Here is a 24189-nt window from a genome sequence, read left to right as displayed (position 1 = left end):
ACATGGATTAAAAACTGGCTAACTAACGGGTCTCAAAATGTAATTGTAAACAGGGAATTATCACTGCGCAGGTCTGTTTCTAATGGAATCCTGAAGGGTTAGATTCTTGGCCCTATGCTATTTAATGCTTTTCTCAATGACCTGGAAGAAAACATAAAATCATCACTGATAAAGTTTTCAGAGGACAGAAAAATTGGGGGAATGGTAAATAATGAAGAGGACAGGTCACTAATACACAGTGATCAGGATCGGTTGGTAAGCTGGGTCAAGCAAACAATATGCATTTTAATAGGCTAAATGGAAATGTACAAATCTACAAACAAGGAATGTAGGCCATATTTACAGGATGGAGGATTCTACCCTGGAAACCCGTGACTCTGAAAAAGATTTGGGGTTTGTGATGGATAATCAGCTAAGCATGAGCTCCCAGGGCTAATGAGATCCTTGGATGCATAAACAGGGGAATTTTAAGTAAGGAGGAGGAGAGAGATTATTTTACCTCTGTATTTGGCACTAGAGAAATTGCTGCTGGAACACAATGTCCACAATTCAAGAAGGATGTTGATAAATTGGAGAGGGTTCAGAGAAGAGCCACAAGAATGATTAAAGGGTTAGAAAACATTCCTTATAGTGATCAACTCAAGAGCTCAAATCAGTTTAGCTTATAATAATAATAATTAATGGAGATATCCCATCTCCTAGAACTGGAAGGGACCTTGAAAGGTCATCGAGTCCAGCCCCCTGCCTTCACTAGCAGGACCAAGTACTGATTTTTGCCCCAGATCCCTAAGTGGCCCCCTCAAGGATTGAACTCACAACCCTGGGTTTAGCAGGCCAATGCTCAAACCACTGAGCTATCCCTCCCCCCGTGTAGGTATATATAGACTGGAATCAAGCCACTCCTTACCCTTCTCTGTGTTCTCTTAACACAGAGAAGGGTAAGGAGTGGCTTGATTCCAGTCTATATATACCTACACGGGGAACAAATATTTTATAATGGGTTCTTTAGTCTAGCACGGGAAGGTATAACACAACTTAACGGCTGGAAATTGAGGCTGGACAAATTCAAATGGAAATGCATACATTTTTAACAGTGAGGGTAATTAACCACTGGAACAATTTACCAAGGGTCATGGTGGATTCTCTATCACTGGCAATTTTTAAATCAAAATAGGATTTTTTCTAAAAGATCTGCTCTAGGAATTGTTTTGGGGACATTCTATGGCCTGGGTTACACAACAGGTCAGACTAGATGATCACAGCGGTCCCTTCTGGCCATAGGATCCTTGAAGCAGCATTCTGTAACTGACTTGGTGGCTGATGTCAAGGTCAGAAGGCCGGAGAGATTACAATAGTTTGAGGCCTTGTCTACACGCACAAGTTGCATTAAAGTTGTATGTTGTATTAAAGGTATGATGTTAAACTGATTCAATGAAGCTGGTGCAAATCTGTGTGTGGACACTCTTACATCAGTTTAAATCTGACTTATGTAAGTTTAGCTTGTACCTGTAAATTACATGAGTGATTTGATATACCTGTAATTAATTTGCATCAAATTACTGATATAAAATAAATGGACATAAATCTGATCTTAAGTGATGTGTGTCCACTTACAAAACTGAACTGGTTTAATATCACAATTTAGTTAAACTGGGGTAATTTTATGTCTAGATCAGGCTTAGGTAAGAGATGATGAGGGCATGCATGAAAAAGAGTCTAGGAAATTTGGACAGGCAGAAAATTTTAGAAATATTATGTAGATACAAAAGGCAAGACTTGGAAATGGCCTGGATGTGTGGGTGAAAAAAGAGGGCTGAGTTAAAAGTGATGCCCAGATTAAAAATCTGAATAGCTGGGAAAAGGGTGGTGTTATCCGTGTCAATGGAGAGAATAGGAAACGAGGAAGACTTGAGGTGTGAGGATCAAAAGCTCAGTTTTGGCCATTTAGAGTTTAATATAATGGCTGGTCATCTATGAAGAGAAGTCAGAGAGAGGCCCAGATTCATGACTGGATGGACTAAGAGTGATAGGAAGGAAGGTGAGAAGGAAGGTGGAGAGAGGAGATGAGGAGTCATGTAGGAGTTTATCAATTTTCTCTTTGGGTGGAGATGTACAGTTGCTTGGCCAGGAAAATGTCACAACTGGAAGTGAGAACAAATTTGCAGGGGTGGAAGTCAGCATAGTCATGGGACTTCTGCCAGAGACAGTCAGCTTCCAAGGGCAGGAGCTGAGGGAGAGGACGTAGGGAACAAGCCACGGTATATTTTGCAGTGGGAGAGAAGTGTAAAGACACTGAGGGTAAAGGATTTGCCAAGTGCTCGTAACTCCATCCAGTTTATACTCTTCCTGCCTTCCACTTGGCAAGTGGGGATCTCCTGTGTGCACCTAGTCAGTCAGTTACATGTCTATGGTGATCCAGACTATTAGAATTCTCATCAATTGCTTCCCTCTGGAAAGATTTCTGGATTTGGTCCACAATACCAAGGACTGAAGGACTGCAGCTGGCATAATGATTTGCCTGTGATATCTCTAGTCAACAATTCCCCGCTGAGGGAAGAAATACCTGCAGAAATACCTGGGAGATAATCCACTGAACTACACCTGAACAATAAGCCATCTGACTGACCTAGAAGCTTGAAGAGCCTGCCAGAATATTGTAGTAGAGGGAGCCAATCTGGATTTGATCCAGATCCCTGATTTGGGGAAGGGCTGAACCAAAAACTAACATTGTGACACTCAATCTTCAGAAAGGCAGAGGTTTAAAAATGAGGAAGCTACCTAGAAATATACCAAAGACAGAATATAAACTATTAACATCTTTATAATAAGCATGGAAGTTATTTAATCACAGCTAGAAACAAAACAGAAAAAGGAAGGCAAGGAGAAAAAAGTATGGTTAAATGGCAAAGAGCTAGGTTCAAGAAATTCCAAACAAGTGACGAGAGCAGTGAGGAACATAAATAGGGCCCCTTCCAAATTCACACCCATGAAAAATGGGTCATGGACCGTGAAATCTGTTTTTTTGTGTGCTTTTACCCTGTACTATACAGATTTCACAGGAGAGACCAGCGTTTCTCAAATTGGGGGTTCTGTCCCAAAAGGGAGTTGCGGGGTGTGTGTGTGACAAAGTTATAAAGTATGGGGGTCGCAGTACTGCCACCCTTACTTCTCTGCTGCCTTCAGAGCTGGGCAGCTGGAGAGCGTCTGCTGTTAGCCGGATGCCCAGCTCTGAAGGCAGAGTCCGCCAGTAGCAGCACAGAAGGGTGGCAATACCATACCACGCCACCCTTACTTCTGCACTGCTGCTGGTGGAAGCTTTGCCTTCAGAACTGGGCTCCCGGCTAGCAGGTGCTACTACCAGGCTTTGGGACGATTCCCCTGATTCCCCAGAATCAGACCCAGTGGGTAAGAGGGCCCCGCGCCCGCGCCTAAGAGGGCCCCGCGCCTTAGGCTCACCCAGCGGCGGTCCGCTCCGGTGGCATTTTGGCGGCGGGGGGTCCTTCAGTGCCGCGGAAGACGCAGAGCGGACCCGCCGCCGCCGAAGTGCCACCGAAGACCCGGACCACGGAATCGGGCTCCACAGGTCCTAAAGCCGGCCCTGAGTACTGCAACCCCCCACAATAACCTTGCGACCCCCTCACCCAACTACTTTTTGGGTCAGGACCCCTACAATTACAACACTGAAATTTCAGATTTAAATAGCTCAAATAATGAAATTTACCATTTTAAAAATCCTAAGACTGTGAAATTGACCAAAATGGACCATGACTTTGGTAGGGCCCTAAACATAAACTATGGCAAATAAAATCTAAACAGGAATTTAGAAGATAAAAGAGGGAATTTAGAGCATAAAGAGACATGCAGAGAAAAACAAACAAGAAATTCCATTTCCTCGGCTCTTGCTTTCATGAAGTAGGTCTTCTGTGATGGCAGTCATAAGAACATAAGAACATAAGAAAGGCCGTACTGGGTCAGACCAAAGGTCCATCTAGCCCAGTATCTGTCTACCGACAGTGGCCAATGCCAGGTGCCCCAGAGGGAGTGAACCTAACAGGCAATGATCAAGTGATCTCTCTCCTGCCATCCATCTCCATCCTCTGACGAACAGAGGCTAGGGACACCATTCTTACCCATCCTGGCTAATAGCCATTTATGGACTTAGCCACCATGAATTTATCCAGTCCCCTTTTAAACATTGTTATAGTCCTAGCCTTCACAACCTCCTCAGGTAAGGAGTTCCACAAGTTGACTGTGCGCTGCGTGAAGAAGAACTTCCTTTTATTTGTTTTAAACCTGCTGCCTATTAATTTCATTTGGTGACCCCTAGTTCTTGTATTATGGGAATAAGTAAATAACTTTTCCTTATCCACTTTCTCAACATCACTTATGATTTTATATACCTCTATCATGTCCCCCCTTAGTCTTCTCTTTTCCAAACTGAAGAGTCCTAGCCTCTTTAATCTTTCCTCATATGGGACCCTCTCTAAACCCTTAATCATTTTAGTTGCTCTTTTCTGAACTTTTTCTAGTGCTAGAATATCTTTTTTGAGGTGAGGAGACCACATCTGTACACAGTATTCGAGATGTGGGCGTACCATGGATTTATATAAGGGCAATAATATATTCTCAGTCTTATTCTCTATCCCCTTTTTAATGATTCCTAACATCCTGTTTGCTTTTTTGACCGCCTCTGCACACTGCGTGGACATCTTTAGAGAACTATCCTGGACCTGGCTGACTTCCACTGCTACGAACTTGTTCTCTCATCCTTCAGTTTTGCCATCTTCTTAGCCAAGTATGCTTCTCCACGCTAACTGACTTCCCACCTGAAACCTCAGCTATGTATTCACCACTTCTAATTCTCTCCTTAAGCCCTTCTCCCTTAACTTCCCAAGATCATACTGATTTTCTCAAAGATGTATTGAGAAGGTGTGATGTTATCTGATTAAAATATGACCATGTAGATCAGGGATTGGCAACCTTTGGCCCGCGGCCCGCCAGAGTAAGCCCCCTGGCGGGCTGGGCCGGTTTGTTTACCTGCCGCATCTGCAGGTTCGTCCAATCGCGGCTCCCACTGGCCGCGGTTTGCCGCTCCAGGCCAATGGGGGCGGTGGGAAGCGGCGGCCAGCACATCTCTCGGCCCGCGCCGCTTCCCGTAGCCCCCATTGGCCTGGGATGGCGAACCGCGGCCAGTGGGAGCCGCGATCAGACAAACCTGTGGACGCGGCAGGTAAACAAACCGGCCCGGCCCGCCAGGGGGCTTACCCTGGCGGGCCGCGGGCCAAAGGTTGCCAATCCCCAATGTAGATCATTGTTGCTACCACTGTTACATAATTGCAACAAATCTTATACAAGTAAGGTATCAACAGAAAGGTTATGATTTGCTGAATATGATTATGCTATTTGTATACATGTATCATTTTTGTACCTGAAGTTATGAATACTATGTAACTCTATTTCAGTGCTTCAGTCTTCACGGCTGAGGATGTTAGGGAGATTCCCAAACCTGAGCTGGCTTTTGTAGGTGACAAATCTGAGGAACTGTCACAGATTGAAGTATCACTAGAGGAGGTTTTGGAATTAATTGATAAACTCAACATTAACAAGTCACCGGGACCAGATGGCATTCACCCAAGAGTTCTGAAAGAACTCAAATGTGAAGTTGCGGAACTATTAACTAAGGTTTGTAACCTGTCCTTTAAATCGGCTTCGGTACCCAATGACTGGAAGTTAGCTAATGTAACGCCAATATTTAAAAAGGGCTCTAGGGGTGATCCCGGCAATTACAGACCGGTAAGTCTAACGTCGGTACCGGGCAAATTAGTTGAAACAATAGTAAAGAACAAAATTGTCAGACACATAGAAAAACATAAACTCTTGAAAAAATAACAGGAGTACTTGTGGCACCTTAGAGACTAACAAATTTATTAGAGCATAAGCTTTCGTGGGCTACAACCCACTTCTTCGGATGCATATAGAGTGAACCATATATTGAGGAGATATATATACACACACATACAGAGAGCATGAACAGGTGGGAGTTGTCTTACCAACTCTGAGAGGCCAATTAAGTAAGAGAAAAAAAAAAAAAACACTTTTGAAGTGATAATCAAGATGGCTCAATACAGACAGTTTGATAAGAAGCAAGTGTGAAAATACTTACAAGGGGAGATAGATTCAATGTTTGTAATGGCTCAGCCATTCCCAATCCCTATTTAGCTCTGAGTTGATTGTGTCTAGTTTGCATATCAATTCCAGCTCAGCAGTCTCTCGTTGGAGTCTGTTTTTGAAGTTTTTCTGTTTTAAGATAGCCACCCGCAGGTCTGTCAAAGAATGGCCAGACAGGTTAAAGTGTTCTCCCACTGGTTTTTGAGTATTATGATTCCTGATGTCAGATTTGTGTCCATTAATTCTTTTGCGTAGAGACTGTCCGGTTTGGCCAATGTACATGGCAGAGGGGCATTGCTGGCACATGATGGCATATATCACATTGGTAGATGTGCAGGTGAACGAGCCACTGATGGTATGGCTGATGTGATTAGGCCCTATGATGGTGTCACTTGAATAGATATGTGGACAGAGTTGGCATCGGGCTTTGTTACAAGGATAGGTTCCTGGGTCAGTGTTTTTGTTCAGTGATGTGTGGTTGCTGGTGAGTATTTGCTTTAGGTTGGGGGGTTGTCTGTAAGCGAGGACAGGTCTGTCTCCCAAGATCTGTGAGAGTAAAGGATCATCTTTCAGGATAGGTTGTAGATCTCTGATGATGCGCTGGAGAGGTTTTAGTTGGGGGCTGAAGGTGACAGCTAGTGGTGTTCTGTTATTTTCTTTGTTGGCCCTGTCTTGTAGGAGGTGACTTCTGGGTACTCGTCTGGCTCTGTCAATCTGTTTTTTCACTTCAGCAGGTGGGTATTGTAGTTTTAAGAATGCTTGATAGAGATCTTGTAGGTGCTTGTCTCTATCTGAGGGATTGGAGCAAATGCGGTTATATCTTAGAGCTTGGCTGTAGACAATGGATCGTGTGGTGTGTCCTGGATGGAAGCTGGAGGCATGTAGGTAAGTGTAGCGGTCAGTAGGTTTCCGGTACAGGGTGGTATTTATGTGACCATCGCTTATTAGCACAGTAGTGTCCAGGAAATGGACCGCTTGTGTGGATTGATCTAGGCTGATCTAACCTCAAGCACCTACAAGATCTCTATCAAGCATTCTTAAAACTACAATACCCACCTGCTGAAGTGAAAAAACAGATTGACAGAGCCAGACGAGTACCCAGAAGTCACCTCCTACAAGACAGGGCCAACAAAGAAAATAACAGAACACCACTAGCTGTCACCTTCAGCCCCCAACTAAAACCTCTCCAGCGCATCATCAGAGATCTACAACCTATCCTGAAAGATGATCCTTTACTCTCACAGATCTTGGGAGACAGACCTGTCCTCGCTTACAGACAACCCCCCAACCTAAAGCAAATACTCACCAGCAACCACACATCACTGAACAAAAACACTGACCCAGGAACCTATCCTTGTAACAAAGCCCGATGCCAACTCTGTCCACATATCTATTCAAGTGACACCATCATAGGGCCTAATCACATCAGCCATACCATCAGTGGCTCGTTCACCTGCACATCTACCAATGTGATATATGCCATCATGTGCCAGCAATGCCCCTCTGCCATGTACATTGGCCAAACCGGACAGTCTCTACGCAAAAGAATTAATGGACACAAATCTGACATCAGGAATCATAATACTCAAAAACCAGTGGGAGAACACTTTAACCTGTCTGGCCATTCTTTGACAGACCTGCGGGTGGCTATCTTAAAACAGAAAAACTTCAAAAACAGACTCCAACGAGAGACTGCTGAGCTGGAATTGATATGCAAACTAGACACAATCAACTCAGGGCTAAATAGGGATTGGGAATGGCTGAGCCATTACAAACATTGAATCTATCTCCCCTTGTAAGTATTTTCACACTTGCTTCTTATCAAACTGTCTGTATTGAGCCATCTTGATTATCACTTCAAAAGTTTTTTTTTTTTTTTTTTCTCTTACTTAATTGGCCTCTCAGAGTTGGTAAGACAACTCCCACCTGTTCATGCTCTCTGTATGTGTGTGTATATATATCTCCTCAATATATGGTTCACTCTATATGCATCCGAAGAAGTGGGTTGTAGCCCACGAAAGCTTATGCTCTAATAAATTTGTTAGTCTCTAAGGTGCCACAAGTACTCCTGTTATTTTTGCGGATACAGACTAACACGGCTGCTACTCTGAAACCTGTCATAAACTCTTGAGCAATAGTCAACATGGTTTCTGTAAAGGGAAATCGTGTCTTACTAATCTATTAGAGTTCTTTGAAGGGGTCAACAAACATGTGGACAAGGGGGATCCGGTGGACATAGTGTACTTAGATTTCCAGAAAGCCTTTGACAAGGTCCCTCACCAAAGGCTCTTACGTAAATTAAGCTGTCATGGGATAAAAGGGAAGGTCCTTTCATGGATTGAGAACTGGTTAAAGGACAGGGAACAAAGGGTAGGAATTAATGGTAAATTCTCAGAATGGAGAGGGGTAACTAGTGGTGTTCCCCAAGGGTCAGTCCTAGGACCAATCCTATTCAATTTATTCATAAATGATCTGGAGAAAGGGGTAAACAGTGAGGTGGCAAAGTTTGCAGATGATACTAAACTACTCAAGATAGTTAAGACTAAAGCAGATTGTGAAGAACTTCAAAAAGATCTCACAAAACTAAGTGATTGGGCAGCAAAATGGCAAATGAAATTTAATGTGGATAAATGTAAAGTAATGCACATTGGAAAAAATAACCCCAACTATACATACAACATGATGGGGGCTAATTTAGCTACAACGAGTCAGGAAAAAGATCTTGGCGTCATCGTGGATAGTTCTCTAAAGATGTCCACGCAGTGTGCAGAGGCGGTCAAAAAAGCAAACAGGATGTTAGGAATCATTAAAAAGGGGATAGAGAATAAGACTGAGAATATATTATTGCCCTTATATAAATCCATGGTACGCCCACATCTCGAATACTGTGTACAGATGTGGTCTCCTCACCTCAAAAAAGATATTCTAGCACTAGAAAAGGTTCAGAAAAGAGCAACTAAAATGATTAAGGGTTTAGAGAGGGTCCCGTATGAGGAAAGATTAAAGAGGCTAGGACTCTTCAGTCTGGAAAAGAGAAGACTAAGGGGGGACATGATAGAGGTATATAAAATCATGAGTGATGTTGAGAAAGTGGATAAGGAAAAGTTATTTACTTATTCCCATAATACAAGAACTAGGGGTGAAATTAATAGGCAGCAGGTTTAAAACAAATAAAAGGAAGTTCTTCTTCACGCAGCGCACAGTCAACTTGTGGAACTCCTTACCTGAGGAGGTTGTGAAGGCTAGGACTATAACAATGTTTAAAAGGGGACTGGATAAATTCATGGTGGCTAAGTCCATAAATGGCTATTAGCCAGGATGGGTAAGAATGGTGTCCCCAGCCTCTGTTCGTCAGAGGATGGAGATGGATGGCAGGAGAGAGATCATTTGATCATTGCCTGTTAGGTTCACTCCCTCTGGGGCACCTGGCATTGGCCACTGTCGGTAGACAGATACTGGGCTAGATGGACCTTTGGTCTGACCCAGTACGGCCTTTCTTATGTTCTTATTATTTCAAATGTTTGCTCATGTATTTAGCCTGCACACCTTGAAGGAACTATTCAAGTTGAATGGCCCATCAAAGAACACTTAACTCACAATGGAAGATGCCTATCTACACTTAATGGACTTTCCTGTGAACATTCTAACTGGAGTATGGGTGATGGCCTCTGATATGACTAAGTGAAGCATGCATGGAGATGTGACTTGCCCATGTGACTCCAAACACCATCTTATTACCTGTAATTTTCCACAGTGAGAACAATGGGTTTCCCTTCAATTGGGAGAAGCTATAAAAGGCCCTGGAAACATCTCCATTTTGTCTCTTTCCTGCTCAAACCTCTGGACTATGATGAACTTGTACTAATGGGAGCATTCTAACCAAGGGACTGAGGACCTTCCAATGATTTGGAAGCAACCAGAGACTTAACAAGCCAGCAGTTTATTCCATCACTGCTACAAGCCTGATCGAAGAACTTTGCAATTATTGTATGTATTTTAACACTCATCTTTCTTTCTTTCTTTTTCTTTCTTTCTTTCTATAAATAAACCTTTAGATATTAAAGGATTGGCAACAGTGTGATTATTGGGTAAAATCTGAGTTATATATTGACCAGGGTATGTGGTTGGTATTCTCAGTCATGACCCACGGATGCACAGTGACAGAAGGTTTGAAATGGCTACCAGCTTCCCTCTTCCATCATTCTCTCCTACTTCTCCTGTGTCACAGAAACCAAGGTTTGTCATCTACTCTCCTCCTCTTGCCCTACCTGCTTCAGTGACCCTATCCCACCCCATCTCCTGGCTTGACACCAGTTCTCATTTCCTCCCTCAGCATTCTCCACTTCTCCCTCTTTTCAGGGTGATTCCCCTCTCAATACAAGCATTCTTCATTCCTCCTCACCTTAAAAACCACTCACCCATGACACTGTTTCTCTCTCCAATTACCATTCTGTCTCCCTTCTTCTCTTTATCTCTAAGCTCATTGAAAGTGTTATCTATAACTACTATCTGGAATTTCTTTGCTCCAATTCCATCCTAGATTCTTTCCAATTTGGCCTCCACTTTCTGTGCTTCACTGAAACTGCTGTCACCAAAGTCTATAATGCCCTTTTCATGGCCATATTTCAGAACTAGTATTTCACTCTCATCCTACTTGACTGTCAGATGCCTTTGACAGAGCTGTGCTCATCTGCAGAGCTTGTTCTACTTCAACTTTGGTGATTCAGTCTTCTCCTCATTTTCCTCTTACCTCTCTAATCACTCCTTCACTGTTCGATCTGGAAGATCCTCGATATTCCCCCCTCCAACCTTTAGTGGGGATCCTTCCTCTTCCCCCGCTACATCTTACATGCATGTGATTTCATTTAAAAAAGAACACTTCAGCTATCATCTTTATGTTGATGAATCACAAATCTACCTGTTTACTCTGGACCTCTCTCCTTTCATTCAAAGTAAAATCTCTGCCTGTTTTTCTCTATGGATCTTCAGCTGTCAGCATAAGGTCAACATGTTCCAAACTGAGCTTGTGATTATTTTCCTGCCAAGCCCTCCCCTTCATCTCTTCCTCAGTTACTGTGGAGAAAACCACCATCCTAACATCACCATGCTACCTGTCACTCAGACCCATAGCCTGGGCTTCAGCTTTGACTTAGTCACCTCTCTAAGTTTACAAATCCAGGCTGTTTCTAAATCATGTTGCTTCTTAAGACATAACTTCTCTAAGATGTGGGCTTTCCTCTCCATCCACACAAAAATAAACCTGTATTTAAATAAAAAGCCTGATTTAAATAAATATTATTTATAAAAACTACAAAAATCTGATCAATTTTTATCCACCCTGCTCGTTGCCCAACGTTAAGATTCACTGCCTGAGGATTAGAAACTTCCCCAATAGGCATGTTATTTTACAGTGGTCCATTATGGGATTTTACACCTTCTGAAGCTTCTAGTATTGACCACTGGTAAGAGTTAAGATACTAAATTAGATGGATCGCTGATCTGATCAGGTATGGCGATTCCTATGTTCCTAATCAGGAAAAAGAACAGGAGTACTTGTGGCACCTTAGAGACTAACAAATTTATTAGAGCATAAGCTTTCGTGGGCTACAACCCACTTCTTCGGATGCATATATGTTAGTCTCTAAGGTGCCACAAGTATTCCTGTTCTTTTTGCGGATACAGACTAACACGGCTGCTACTCTGAAAACTAATCAGGAAACAGTTTTATGCTACAGGTACATTCCCAGAAACAAGATCTTCATTACAAGCAGGTCTTTTGGGGCACTACCTGCCCATCCAAAGCTTTGAAATATGGAAATACCAAGCAGAGAGGGATAATCCACACATCTTGCTACCCAGACATCATTTTATCTGCTGCCAATATAAAACACTCAGACCACAGCAGAAAAGTGACTTGTATTTCCACCAGGTGGAGAGACACACTACACTGGCCATATTTACCTGACTTGCAGATTAACGTTAATGGAACAGTACACAAGCCTAGCATCTGCTCTGGAGAAATGTTTGCTGGAAAAGGCTCTTAGATACATCAGGCTGCTCACAAATTTTCCATTTCTCTCCTTTGGTCTTCATAATTAGTTATCTAGAAAGCTCAGCTGAGAGACTTGATGAAAGGTGCGGCTGAGTTATGTCTAACATACTGAAAACCATAGGTCAGATTCTCAGCTAGTGTGAACGGGCACAGCTCCACTGAAGCTTCATAGTTTAACAGTATATGGAAAAATTAATTTCCCATTTACACCCATTGACATCAAGGAGACTTAAGCATATGGTTAAATGTAAGCATGTGCTGGAGAGCTTTGCTGAATAAAGGCCATAGGCAGGGTATGCTCTTTTAGATTGAGATTTCTGTGATTTCTTTAGTGACTCTAGGCAGAGAAAATTGACCACCACTCTTTTGGTTGATTACTAAAAGCAGATTTCCAATAATAAATAATAAATCAGAGCTAAAATGAGAGAGAGAGAGACTATTCTAATTGCACTGAAAGATCAACAGCATAGTTCTTGCAACACAAACAGAAACATTGTCAGTTCCCTCAGGCCTGCTCTCCACACTATTTCTGACCAAACATGATATACTTTTACCAGCAAATTGAATAAATATCTTGACAACACCAAAGAAATTAGGTAATTAGGTAGCTGTTCTGTCCGTCAAAATTTTTTAACAATAAATTAGAAAAGCCTAAATAATTTCAAGAAACAAATAAGAGGACACAAATTATAGAAGTGTTCAGCATGATGTCAACATCCACACTGCTCTCAATGTAAGAATATCTGAAGTGCACCTCTACCCCGATATAACGCGACCCGATATAACACGAATTCGGATATAACGCGGTAAAGCAGCGCTCCAGGGGGGCGGGGCTGCGCACTCCGGCGGATCAAAGCAAGTTCGATATAACGCGGTTTCACCTATAACGCGGTAAGATTTTTTGGCTCCCGAGGACAGCGTTATATCGGGGTAGAGGTGTAATTATGTTTTTTATTTCTGTGTACTGCAGAATAATAATGCATAAAAGACAAAAACATTACGAAAACTCTTATGGCTAGCTATTTATTAACTGAGGACATTTGGGAGGTTCAGATTTTTTTGCAACAGCAAAGTATTACACTACAATTGTAGGCCGTTTGTGTGCTGAAATGTAACACTAGTCAGACGAACAAGACTTGTTTCCTCCTATCTTGTCAACCCTCTGAAATGCTGACAATTACAAACACAAAACTTTTCATTTCACTGCTTCATGAAATGTTCAATTCCTATAAGCCTAGGTCTTGGTGCTACATGGAAATTAAGGTAATTTGAACTGCAAAAGATCTAAAGTTCTGAATATTTTATACAGTTTGGCCTATTGCTAATATGGGTGGTAATCTTAAAAAAACTGATTTTTTTTTTAATTTGCAGAATGTAGATCTTACCTATAAAAGTGTTCACTGATTAGGCTGACTTGACCTATTCTCTGATAACATTGCCAGACTGCCATGGGAGAAACGCAAAAGGCCTGATTTTCAAAGCTGGCCTCTTTTTTGTTTCAGAGGCAATTTTACACCTGCAAATTGCCAACATATTTGTACCTGCAATGAACTGTAGGTGCAAACATTAGTATTTAGATTTCTAATTACAGAGGTAATATTCCTAGGTTCACTGCAGCTGCAAGAATGTCGGTATCATTACTTGTGGGTATAAAACTGTGCCCAGAAAAATGGAGACTGGGATGAAGATAGTTAAAAATAGTTGATTTTCACCCATGTTTACTCAGTGAAATGTAGTGTGTTCTGAGGGCTCTGGGCTGGGTGTGCAGGCTCTGGGGTGGGTCCGGGGATAAAGGGTTGGGGGGGGCTCAGGGGCTGGGGCAGGGGATTGGGGCATGAGGTTGGGGTGCAGCCGGGGTGCAGAGGCAGGCTTCCCGCCTGTCGTGGCACCGGGGACCGTACTGCGCCCCGGAAGGGGCACCATGTGGCTCTCGCCCGCAAGCACCCCCCCTCCAATGGGAGTGCGGAGCCGGTGCTCGGGCAGCACGCGGAGTCCCATGGCCCCCCTGCCTAGGAGTCAGACCTGCTGCTGGCCGCTTCCGGGGCGCAGCGCGGTGTCAGAGTAGGTAGGGACTACTAGTTTTTACTAGTAGGTAGGGACTACTAGTTTTACCGGCCGCCAGGGTCCCTGGGTGCTGAGCAAGGTGACCCAGTGCCTTGCACTCCACGACCCAGTACTGGGTCGCGACCTGAAGTTTGAAAATCACTGTTCTAGACTATAAGTGAAAAAGTTAAATAAAGCATGACCTAACACCAACACCTTAAATATTGACATGCTAACAAGCTACAACTGCACTATGAAAGTACAGAAAATAATGGACTGAGAGGGGAGATAATTAAGTATGATTATTTTCTCCATTTAACTTCATTAAACCATTCTAGTTCCTCTTGAACTTGGAAACAGAAACTGCTTATTTCAGAAAAAGGATGGGATTCAAATGCCTTTCAGAATTTGTTAGAAGGAATCACCTGAAGGACAAATATTAACCTCTTTGTGATATTATTTAAGTATCGATAACTATTATGTAATTAACTTTTCACAACAATGAAAACACTGGAAATTCTAATTTCTGACACACATAATTTAAAGTTCAATGTTAAGCGAATTGCTGTGATGAACAGTGTAAAGATTTTCAAGACCAGTATACATTTCTAAATCCTGGTCAAGGAGATTACAATTCCGGAGTCCCAGCAAACTACTGGCCACTCGCACCCAGCCCCCAGCAAAACCCTTTCAGTATGATACACCTTTATCCAGCAGCCACAATCATCAGCATTATGAGGGGAAGAGAGATCCTGTGCTTGTAGCATACCAACCTGGTCTCTGACTCAGCCAAGACTGCTCTTGGAGAGCACTTAGAGAGACAAGGTGGGTGAGGTAATATCTTTTATTGGACCAACTTCTGTTGGTGAGAGAGACAAGCTTACACAGAGATCTTTGGGAAGAAGCTTGCCTCTCTCACCAACAGAAGTTGGTCCAATAAAAGATATTACCTCACCCACCTTGCCTCATTAAGATTCTGGGACCAACACAGCTACAACAATATTGCACATAACAAGAGGCAGACCATTCAAGCTTCTTCCTTACACAATAAGCAACACTAAAAATGAAAGCCAAAATGTGTTCATAAAACCTGTCCTTTGGAACTGTTGGTATCTATCATTATATAGTTTTTAAAGACTTAATTTCATCTGTCCTGAAGGAAGGAGCTTATTATTTTCAAAACCTCAATATTGTTCAATGAATTCACCCTGCTGGACCCAGAGGAAATAAGTGTAATTTTTAGTCTCCGGGACTGTAGACTCTCTTTTAGCTTTCTCAATGATAGCTCAATAAAGTTACCTTTGCAGTTACCAAATGTTACTGTACTACTTTTGGTATGCTCAATACTTAGGATATCCTATTAGTTATTTCGTTAAAAATATTTACTTTACACATATTTTCGAAGGCAATTGTAAACTTCATTGTAGCAACTGCTACAGTAGATGATTGCACAGTCCATTTATACCATAAATATTTCAAGATTTCTTTGGCCTTGTGTGTTGAAATTGGTCTTTTAGTCAAATAGTCAAACTAAGGAACTCCTGTATTAACCTTATTTTCCCTCGTATTTTAACCTCTCCTTGACAACCACTATTCAACACCTTTCACTCTGAGCATTTGTTGCAGCTGAAAGTGATTTTCTTCTTTGGTGAAAGTTGTTCTCAGGTAGTCAAACAATCTGGAGCAATAAATCCTCACTTGAACTCACAGTCCAGGCTTTGCAGCAGAACAAGAGACAAAACAATTGTTCCAAGATTCCCTTAACACCAACCACCACTAAACTAGCATTTGAATTGTATTACACAGCATGCAATTAAGATCAACAAAATCAACAATGTGGTATTTTTTCTTTCTAATTGAATAAAATGATTCCACACTGGTAGATCATTAGTGGAGAAATCACATAACGAAACAAAGAGCATTAATGCCAGAAATATCCTTTGAAATGTTTCAAAAATGAGCAGCTGATATATTCCTAGAAACTGTCTAAACATATTAAAGAAAAATGCATAGATTTCTCACCTGTGGTAAATGTAATTGCAGACCCTCACTGGGAATGGGCTGGCGAGATGGTGTCTGATCCAGCTGCATGTTAAATAAGGATGCAAGAGCTGACTGAGCAGCCCGAGCCTTTGCAAGCTTTTTGTTCCTTCCTGATCCTTCAAAAGTTTGACCATCCACTGCCACTGACATCACAAAGTTCTTAGCATGGCTTTCTCCACTTTCTGAGAGAAACTCATACTTCAACCCTGGCCGCAGCTCATTCAGAATCATCACAGGGTTCTTTCCACTGGTGGATGGATATGGTGATGGTGTGGGAAGAGGGGACTGGATAAGACTACCAGCCACAGTGGATGAGGACAGACTGTAGTCTATACTGGAGCTATAGGATCCATCTCCATTGGACCCCAAATAAAAGGAATTGTCAGTCTGAACTGGTGTTTCAAATCCATTGAAAAGTGTGTCTGGGAAGTCTGCTTGGTCAGATGTAAAGTCTGTGTTTACAGAGAGTGTTCTCCCCATTGCTAGATGTGCTTCAGATGCATTTGGAAACTGAACAAAAGATCTCAAAGCCTTTTCAGCAGCATGAAGCTTTGCCTTCTTTTTTGTAGGGCCAGATCCCTCAAACACCTGTCCATTAACTTCAACTGCCATCACAAAAATAGGGGCATGAACTGGTCCTGTTTGGGATAGAAGCTTGTACTGTAAACCAGGCTTAATTTCATTCAGTTGCATCAGAGCATTCTTCGGCAAAACAGGCCCTGGTGTTTTCTTCCTCTTCTTAGGGCGGAACTTGGAGTGTCCATTGCTGCCCTCCTCCAATGGGCGTTTTCTGCTGCTGCTACCACCACCATTGGAGAGTTGAGACCCCTCCCCGGTATTTTGCACACTGCCATCCTTAGGTGGAACGTTGTCCATGTTGCGGTTTTCTTTAACATCAGTGCTGCTTGAACCTGTGGTGCCCAGAAAGAGTAACTTACAATGCCTTCGTTGCAGGATCTTGTAAATGCAAAATTTATAGATTCCTTTATCTATCTTTGTAACTGGAAGTGATGTGTGCTTACAGGTTTATGTCTTTGCAGGACAAACAGAAAACCATAATTTTAATAACCCAAGAAATATCAGGTGCAGGTCTGAGTTACAAATTATGCATTTGACATTTTTATTAATACTGGGATTAAAAGTTTGCACCATTTTTATTTTGCACTCAAATTATTTTGAGACAAAAGATCTATTTTTAAATTACTTTTGTTCTGAAAAATGTTCAAACCCAGAAAGATTATAATTTTAATCAACATTTTTGATACTTATATTTCAAAATCCTTCAATTAATAACTAATAAAATGAACATTTAAGAATAGTACAAGTGAGATATTTGTTTTCATATTAATTCAAACCACTTCACTTTTATTTAAGCTCATGTTGTGGCTCAAGTAAGGCATCTTACATGATTTTTATTTATTTTAAAAAGAGAAGTTATATAAAATCTGAGTAATTTAATTAATTTAATAAAAATAACAAGCTCCATTTGTAGGTTCACTGGTTTAAGAGTGCATAAATATTGTATACACCTACATCTTTTCATTTGCTTGAAACAACCCTACTTATATATCACCTATATAGATGTTCAACTGTGTCCATTTTAACAATATTGCTCATTTAAATTACTAACTTCTGGTAACTGGGCACTTATCTAGAACCATTTACATTTTTATCCAAGAAGACTCCAACAAGAAACTAGAGCTTTTCACCCAACCATGCTGACTTGTTAACAGCCTGAACCCACTCCCACTGAAGCCAGTCAGACTCTTTCTTTCTATTGACTTCAAAGGTAGTTAGATTAGACTGTAAACATGCACTGCAGAGTGGAATGAGCCAAACTCAGTGGCCATATTTATTCTTTTGATATCAATCCTCAAAACTTGGAAGTAAAGTCTGTAATAGACATACTTCATCTCTCCTCAGAATTCTGTTAAAAAAAAATCATGCTTAAATTATGTTGTTCCAGAAGAATAATATATATGGTTTCTGTACTATCATCTAGCAAGAAATTTTATATTTCTGATAGTCATTTACACACAACTTTATAATTCTTTGCAAAGGAAAAGCAATTGCTATTATTTTAGACAGAGTTCCAATTCCAAGCATCCCCATTAAGACACAGCAATCCTTTATTAAGATAGTATTAGAAAGCAAGAAGATTTGTAATAAATGTTCAGGTTAAACCTGACAAATTAATCATGTTGTACACTGATAATTATTCATGGAACTGATTAGTTTATATAAAAACAAATTAAATTACGTTAACAAAATATTTCTGAAAGTAGGAACTTGGGTGGTGATATCGTACTATGAGTTAGTTCTAAGAATTGTTCCTGCTACAGCTTTTAAATCCTAATTTTTATTATGAGAAGAAACCGCTACAAATAAAGAGTTTAAATTTATACTAGTCTATGTAAACTAATATGCAATTTTAGTAGTTTAAGAGTTTCCAGCCTTTCCGTTTTAAAGATTTCAAATATCTAGCAATATAATACACCCACAATGATAACAGATTATACAAATTAATCCAGAATTTAAACAAAACAAAGTGGAAATTTTCTTGCACTTTGATGGATTTCAAACTTTTGTTTAATTTCCCCAAATACTGGTGGACACACACCACTTCACCCAGTTTACAAAGCTGATGGAATGGTTACTAAATTTTCATTTATAACATCCTCCAGCAAAAGCTCGATAGGTTACTCCTTTCGGTGCTCGAAAAGAATAAAAGATCAAAAGAAAGAGCCAAAGTAGAAACATACATGTTGTTAACAAACAGGTATTGGACAATAAAGATTGGTACAATATTGGCAAATAGAAGTAAAATAAATATTGTTGGGGAACACTCATACTCCCAAATGACTAATAGTTTCATCATTAGAAACATGTTCTGGCAATTCATTTTATCAGAAAAGGATTTCTGAAGCTGAACCTCAAATGGTATTGTATACAGTATATATACTAGTGGATTATAATAGTCAACACAACATGTTAATTCATGAAGTTTTGTTTCTTTTATAATACTGTAGTACTGCTTTGAGGGAATTTAAGTAAAAAAATTTAATAAAACTACTAAATGAACAGTGGATTTTTTAGCTGGAGCTGTGATCCTTTGAAAATTGTAACTTCTCTAGAACCATATTTTTGGATCACTTGGTCTGTATCGTGGCATCAGGAGTTTGCTATCAAATGGTATAATTTGTAAACTAAAGGGAAATGATTAGCTATATAATACCATATCATGGCCTCCATCTATAAATTTCTTTTCATTAAGGGTTCTAAAACAGTAGCCTACAGTAGCAATAAAAAAAGACCAACTCCTGCAGGAAGTTGTGAAGGAGCATGTGGATCTAATCATCTTTAATATTACAGTAGAACCTTGGAGTTACAGACACCTGGGGCTCCAGGGAGGGGGCTCTGGGCTTCTACCCTGAGGGAGCACCAGAGCTCAGGGCCTTAAACTTGGGGGTAGCACTGGGGCTTCAGCCCTGCGGCTCTGCTCCCAGCTTCTGCCCTGCGGGGGTCGCCAGGGCTTTGGGCTCCCCAAGGCTCTGCTCCTGGTTTCAGCTGGAGTGTGTGTGTGCCAGGGCTCGGGCTTTTAGCTACGGGGGAAATGCTGGGGCTGAAACCGGCACTCCCCTTGTAGCTAACGCCCTGAGCCCCAACACCCCCCGCGGGGCTGAAGCTGGGAACGGAGCCGGAGGGCTGAAACCCTGAGCCTTGGCGCCCCCTGCTGGGATGAAGCCCTGAGCCCCAGTAACCCCCGCGGGTCAGAAGCCCTGAGCCCCAGTGCTCCCGAGGGTCAGAAGCCCTGAGGCTCCCCCCACCTGGAGCCTCGACCCCCACCCCAACCCTGCGGCTGCAGACCCAACCCCCCGCATGGCTGAAGCCCTGCATCCCAGGGCTAAAGCCCTGAAGCAGTACAGTACTTGCTGGTTTTAATTTGTCTCCCCTGCTGCCTGACAGGGTGTCCGGCTGACCGGTAAGTCTGTAACTCTGGTGTTCGTATCTTTGAGGTTCTACTGTAATTTAATCTGGAAACAAAACCTTTTATATTTAAGTATTAATGTTTATTTAAAGATTATGGATCAGATTTTGAAAAGAGCTCAGACCCCTATATGAAGTGGTAAGCATTTCAAAAGTGCTCAAAAGTGCTCAGCCTACAGCTGCTCCTATTGTCCTAAACGGGAGCCTTTGAACAGCTGGTCACTTCATAAACGTGCCTAAATGGCACCTGAGATCCTCTGAACATCCAGCTATAAATTCTCATTTGAATGTGAAACGAATACTAAAACATGATGAAAAGAAATCGGTTTATAACCTGACATTAGATCTTGTGCTGCTGGTGTCACAGTTTTCAACAAAATATCATTAGAACCAGCAGCATGCTCAGAAATATCAATACCAACAACTGTATTGGCAAGTACAATTCTTAGCTGATAGACTGAAAGAAAGGCTTCACTATCTGAACTGTTAAAACACTGCACTGAGCAAAATGGATACAATTTCTTTAAAATCAGCTTTTGTGTTGAACAGGTGAAGAGATGTCTACTTGAACCTCTCCTTGGTGAGGATACACACTCTTCCAGTGGTCACTTAACCACTCAGGTTAAGATTTTCAAAAAGTTAGACTCTAAACATGTATTTAAGCATCTACCTGATTTTCAAAAGTGCTGCACACCTCACAGCTCCCATTATGGTCAATGAGAGCTGTTTTGTGCTCAGCACTTCTGCAAACTAGTCTAAATATGGATTTAGATGTCTGACTGCAGGATACAACTTTTGAAAATCTTGGCCCCAGATAACTTGAGAGTGAGCCATTTCTCAGACAAGCTAATTTGTTTTATGTACACTAAAAAATATTCCAGGGTGGACAGAAGATTTCAGGCATTTTTGTAGTATCTGAGTTGGCAAAAAAGGATCAGCCATTGACATTTTCAGCAGAAGAAGAAACAAGTTTTGCCACTGAAACTTTCTTTCCCCGGAGCTTTACTAAGTATAAGGCACCAGAGCAAGGAAGGAAGGCGTGCTACAAAGAAAACATTTACCTCTTTGAAGAGAGGAGGCATCTGTTACAAGTGTGCTTGTTTATTTTTGAGAGTTTCCTGGTCAAAGACCTAGTTAACAAATGCAGGAAGGTAAGGTGGTCCACGGGGGCAGTCCCCTCATCTGATGAAAAATAATATTCTCTGTGTTCTGCCTCCCTTGCCTAAATTTCACCCTCTTGGTTAAGGCAGAGCTAGCAAAAATGTTGTCATCCTCTTTACTGCTGTTCTCATTAACTTTCTTGGGGAACTCTTAGCAAGGGCAACTTCCCTTGCAGCAGGCGTGTGGAGCAGTGACGAGACCAACTACACATGTGTGAGCACTCTCTGGATGAGTTTTGTGGGAAGAAACTTGGAAAAATAGAAAGAGATCAGTACAGCAGTAAGGGGATCCATCAAACTGAATCGGTTCGAATTCAGGGTGTGCTGCAAGGCCCGTCTCTTCTCCCTCAGACACAAACTGATGGGTAGATCTGGGCAATGGGATGGATTTTGTGGGGAGAAGGGATTTTGAGGGGAGGTCAAATAATTTTTGGTATTTTGATTCTGTTGCAGGGTTATCTGGTTTTATACTGAGGTAATTGATGGGTCTTTTTATTATTATGAACATTTTTAAAAGATTGCCAAGGACACTCAGAGCACTGGATGTGCTTAATGTGGAGCAGTAAAAAAATTCAAATCAATAAATTATAACTGTTTCCTCTGTTTCTGTTGTTATACCACCTTCTCCACACCTTCAATGCATAAAAGAAAAAAAGGCACTATACCCACTTTCACCTGAAATCCCAACAAATGTTTTTTCAATTTTTTCCGTATTTTAGAAAAAATATATAACCATTGCGTTAAAATTTTGCACAACCAATTTGATTTGAGTTTTAGTCTCTGCAGGTAAAATAGAGATTATAATTGGAGGCTATGATATTGCATATGCAGCAAACACAGGCTAACCCAAGCTAGTATTTTAATTAAAGAAACACAGCCCAGAAGAATGAATTTTAATAAAATGAAGTCATTTTACAGGAGCCCAGCTTCTTGATTTCCCAATAAAAATGCACTGTAACTTCCCGTGTAAAACTGTATCTTTCCCATACAAGGCCTTGCTGTACTGTTAGGATGTCAGTACCTTTGTCAAAGAAAGCGTATGATATATGTTAGCTTTACAATTCAGGGACAGAATAAACAAATGCTTGTGTTTAAACAGCACTGAACAATTTACAGTAAAGCATAAGAGATTTTCATGCACAGTACTTCAAGAACAACACATATACACTACTTCATTATCATTCACAAAAAATAAGGATGGTTAAAAGACCAAATACCTTTAAAATGAGATAACTGCATAATGATGTGGTTGCAGTATTTCTTTCTGTAAGTAATTAGGGCTCAACCCTGACGAGGCTGAGTACTTTCACACCAATCCAACAATGCATTTAGACGTGCTTAACTTTAAGCCCTTGCGGAGTTCCACTGAAGCCAAGGGGCTACTCATATTTAAAGCTACACACTTGCTTAAATGCTTTGCTGGATCTGTGCCAGAGCAAGACTGAACCTTTAATGAGAACAATCTATTACTCTAAATAGCTGGGGACCAGAGCACTGTACAATTTTCTTCCTTTTCTTTCCTCCATTACTTGATTTCTCTCCTTATATGTTCCCTCTTTTTTGTTTCACAAACCCTTATATTTGATCTCCTTTATCCTCCCTCCCTCCATTCTCCTCTACCCCATGTCCTCACAATTCCTGTCCCTTTCCCAGGTTTCCCAAACTCTCTTTCTTGCCCCATTTACCTAGTTTCCTCTCCCCCAGGTACACCCCAAAAGTAATAAGGATCTCTGTTCCCTTCAAATCTCATTCCATCTATTACCTATTGATTGACTGGCCAGCTACAGGCACGCTCCTGGTGCACAAAGGCTCTGATCTTTAGGGCAGATAATATCTCTGTTCAGCCTGTAATCTAGCTGGAAGATTGTAAGAGGCAGGAGTTCCTCTCTTACACTAACCCAGACCTCATATGAGTTTAGGATAGTCCTGTAATCTCTACTTCCAATTCTTCTGCGGGGTGGCATTTGGAGATATTAGGTAGAAAGTACATAGAGCTAGGGGTGTTGGGACATCTAGAAATGTTTTTTGTAGGTGACAGTATGCTACACAGGATACATGCGTGCATGTTGTAGCAATACACTATACCACCCCATATTCCTTCAATGCAAGCCCTAGATGTATGAATTAATCATCATTACTTCACTGCAGGTTCAAAGTAGGAGAAAACAGGCTAAGAGGGAACATGCTGTTTTGAAATACAAATATCTTTGATGATTAGTGATCATGGTATGAAGATATAAATCACGTAAAGGGTAACTGGATTATGTGTTAATCAGATGTATTTGAAAGCTTTCCCAGTACGGAAATTCTTCTTTAATGAACACACATATAAAGTGAACTCTACACACACAGAAATTTCCTCTCACTGTATTCACATCATTTCTGTATGCCACCCAGCAGCAAGGAAAATGGCTCTTGCAGAAAGGATTATATTGTTTATGATGTAAATATACACATCTTACTCATATTTTCTTCATCATCTATATCCATTGTGAAATACTTTTGCTGGTTTCTTGACTGGCGTAGACGGCTTCTATCTGAAAGATAGAGAGTGGGTGTTTTAAGCTTATATCACGTAAAACGCAAGAGCCCACATGATGAAGGCATGGGAGTCAGGAGAAGGGGGTTGTTTCCATGGTTCTCTCACATATGTTCATGTGCAATCATAGATAACTCTTTCTCCCTGTATGTCTTTCCCCCACAGAAGAGTAATGCTATTTCTCAAGCGCAAAGGTA

General features: G+C 41.3%; 1 protein-coding gene across 1 annotated transcript in view; it reads right to left on the bottom strand.

The window, feature by feature from the left end:
* Positions 1 to 24189, bottom strand: part of ADARB1 (adenosine deaminase RNA specific B1) — a 169724-nt gene that overhangs the window by 73227 nt on the left and 72308 nt on the right. Inside the window, exons 2-3 of the mRNA XM_065413578.1 lie at positions 23916 to 23990; positions 16286 to 17217 (exon numbers count right to left, since the gene is read on the bottom strand). Coding sequence (XP_065269650.1) covers positions 16286 to 17217; positions 23916 to 23990 — 1007 coding nt within the window. The remainder of the gene's footprint in view (positions 1 to 16285; positions 17218 to 23915; positions 23991 to 24189) is intronic.

Source organism: Emys orbicularis, chromosome 11 (genome assembly GCF_028017835.1).
Source record: "Emys orbicularis isolate rEmyOrb1 chromosome 11, rEmyOrb1.hap1, whole genome shotgun sequence".
NCBI classification, from domain to species: domain Eukaryota; kingdom Metazoa; phylum Chordata; order Testudines; family Emydidae; genus Emys; species Emys orbicularis.
The sequence above is the reverse complement of the archived record's forward strand: the minus strand, read 5'-3'. Positions and strand labels throughout refer to the sequence as shown.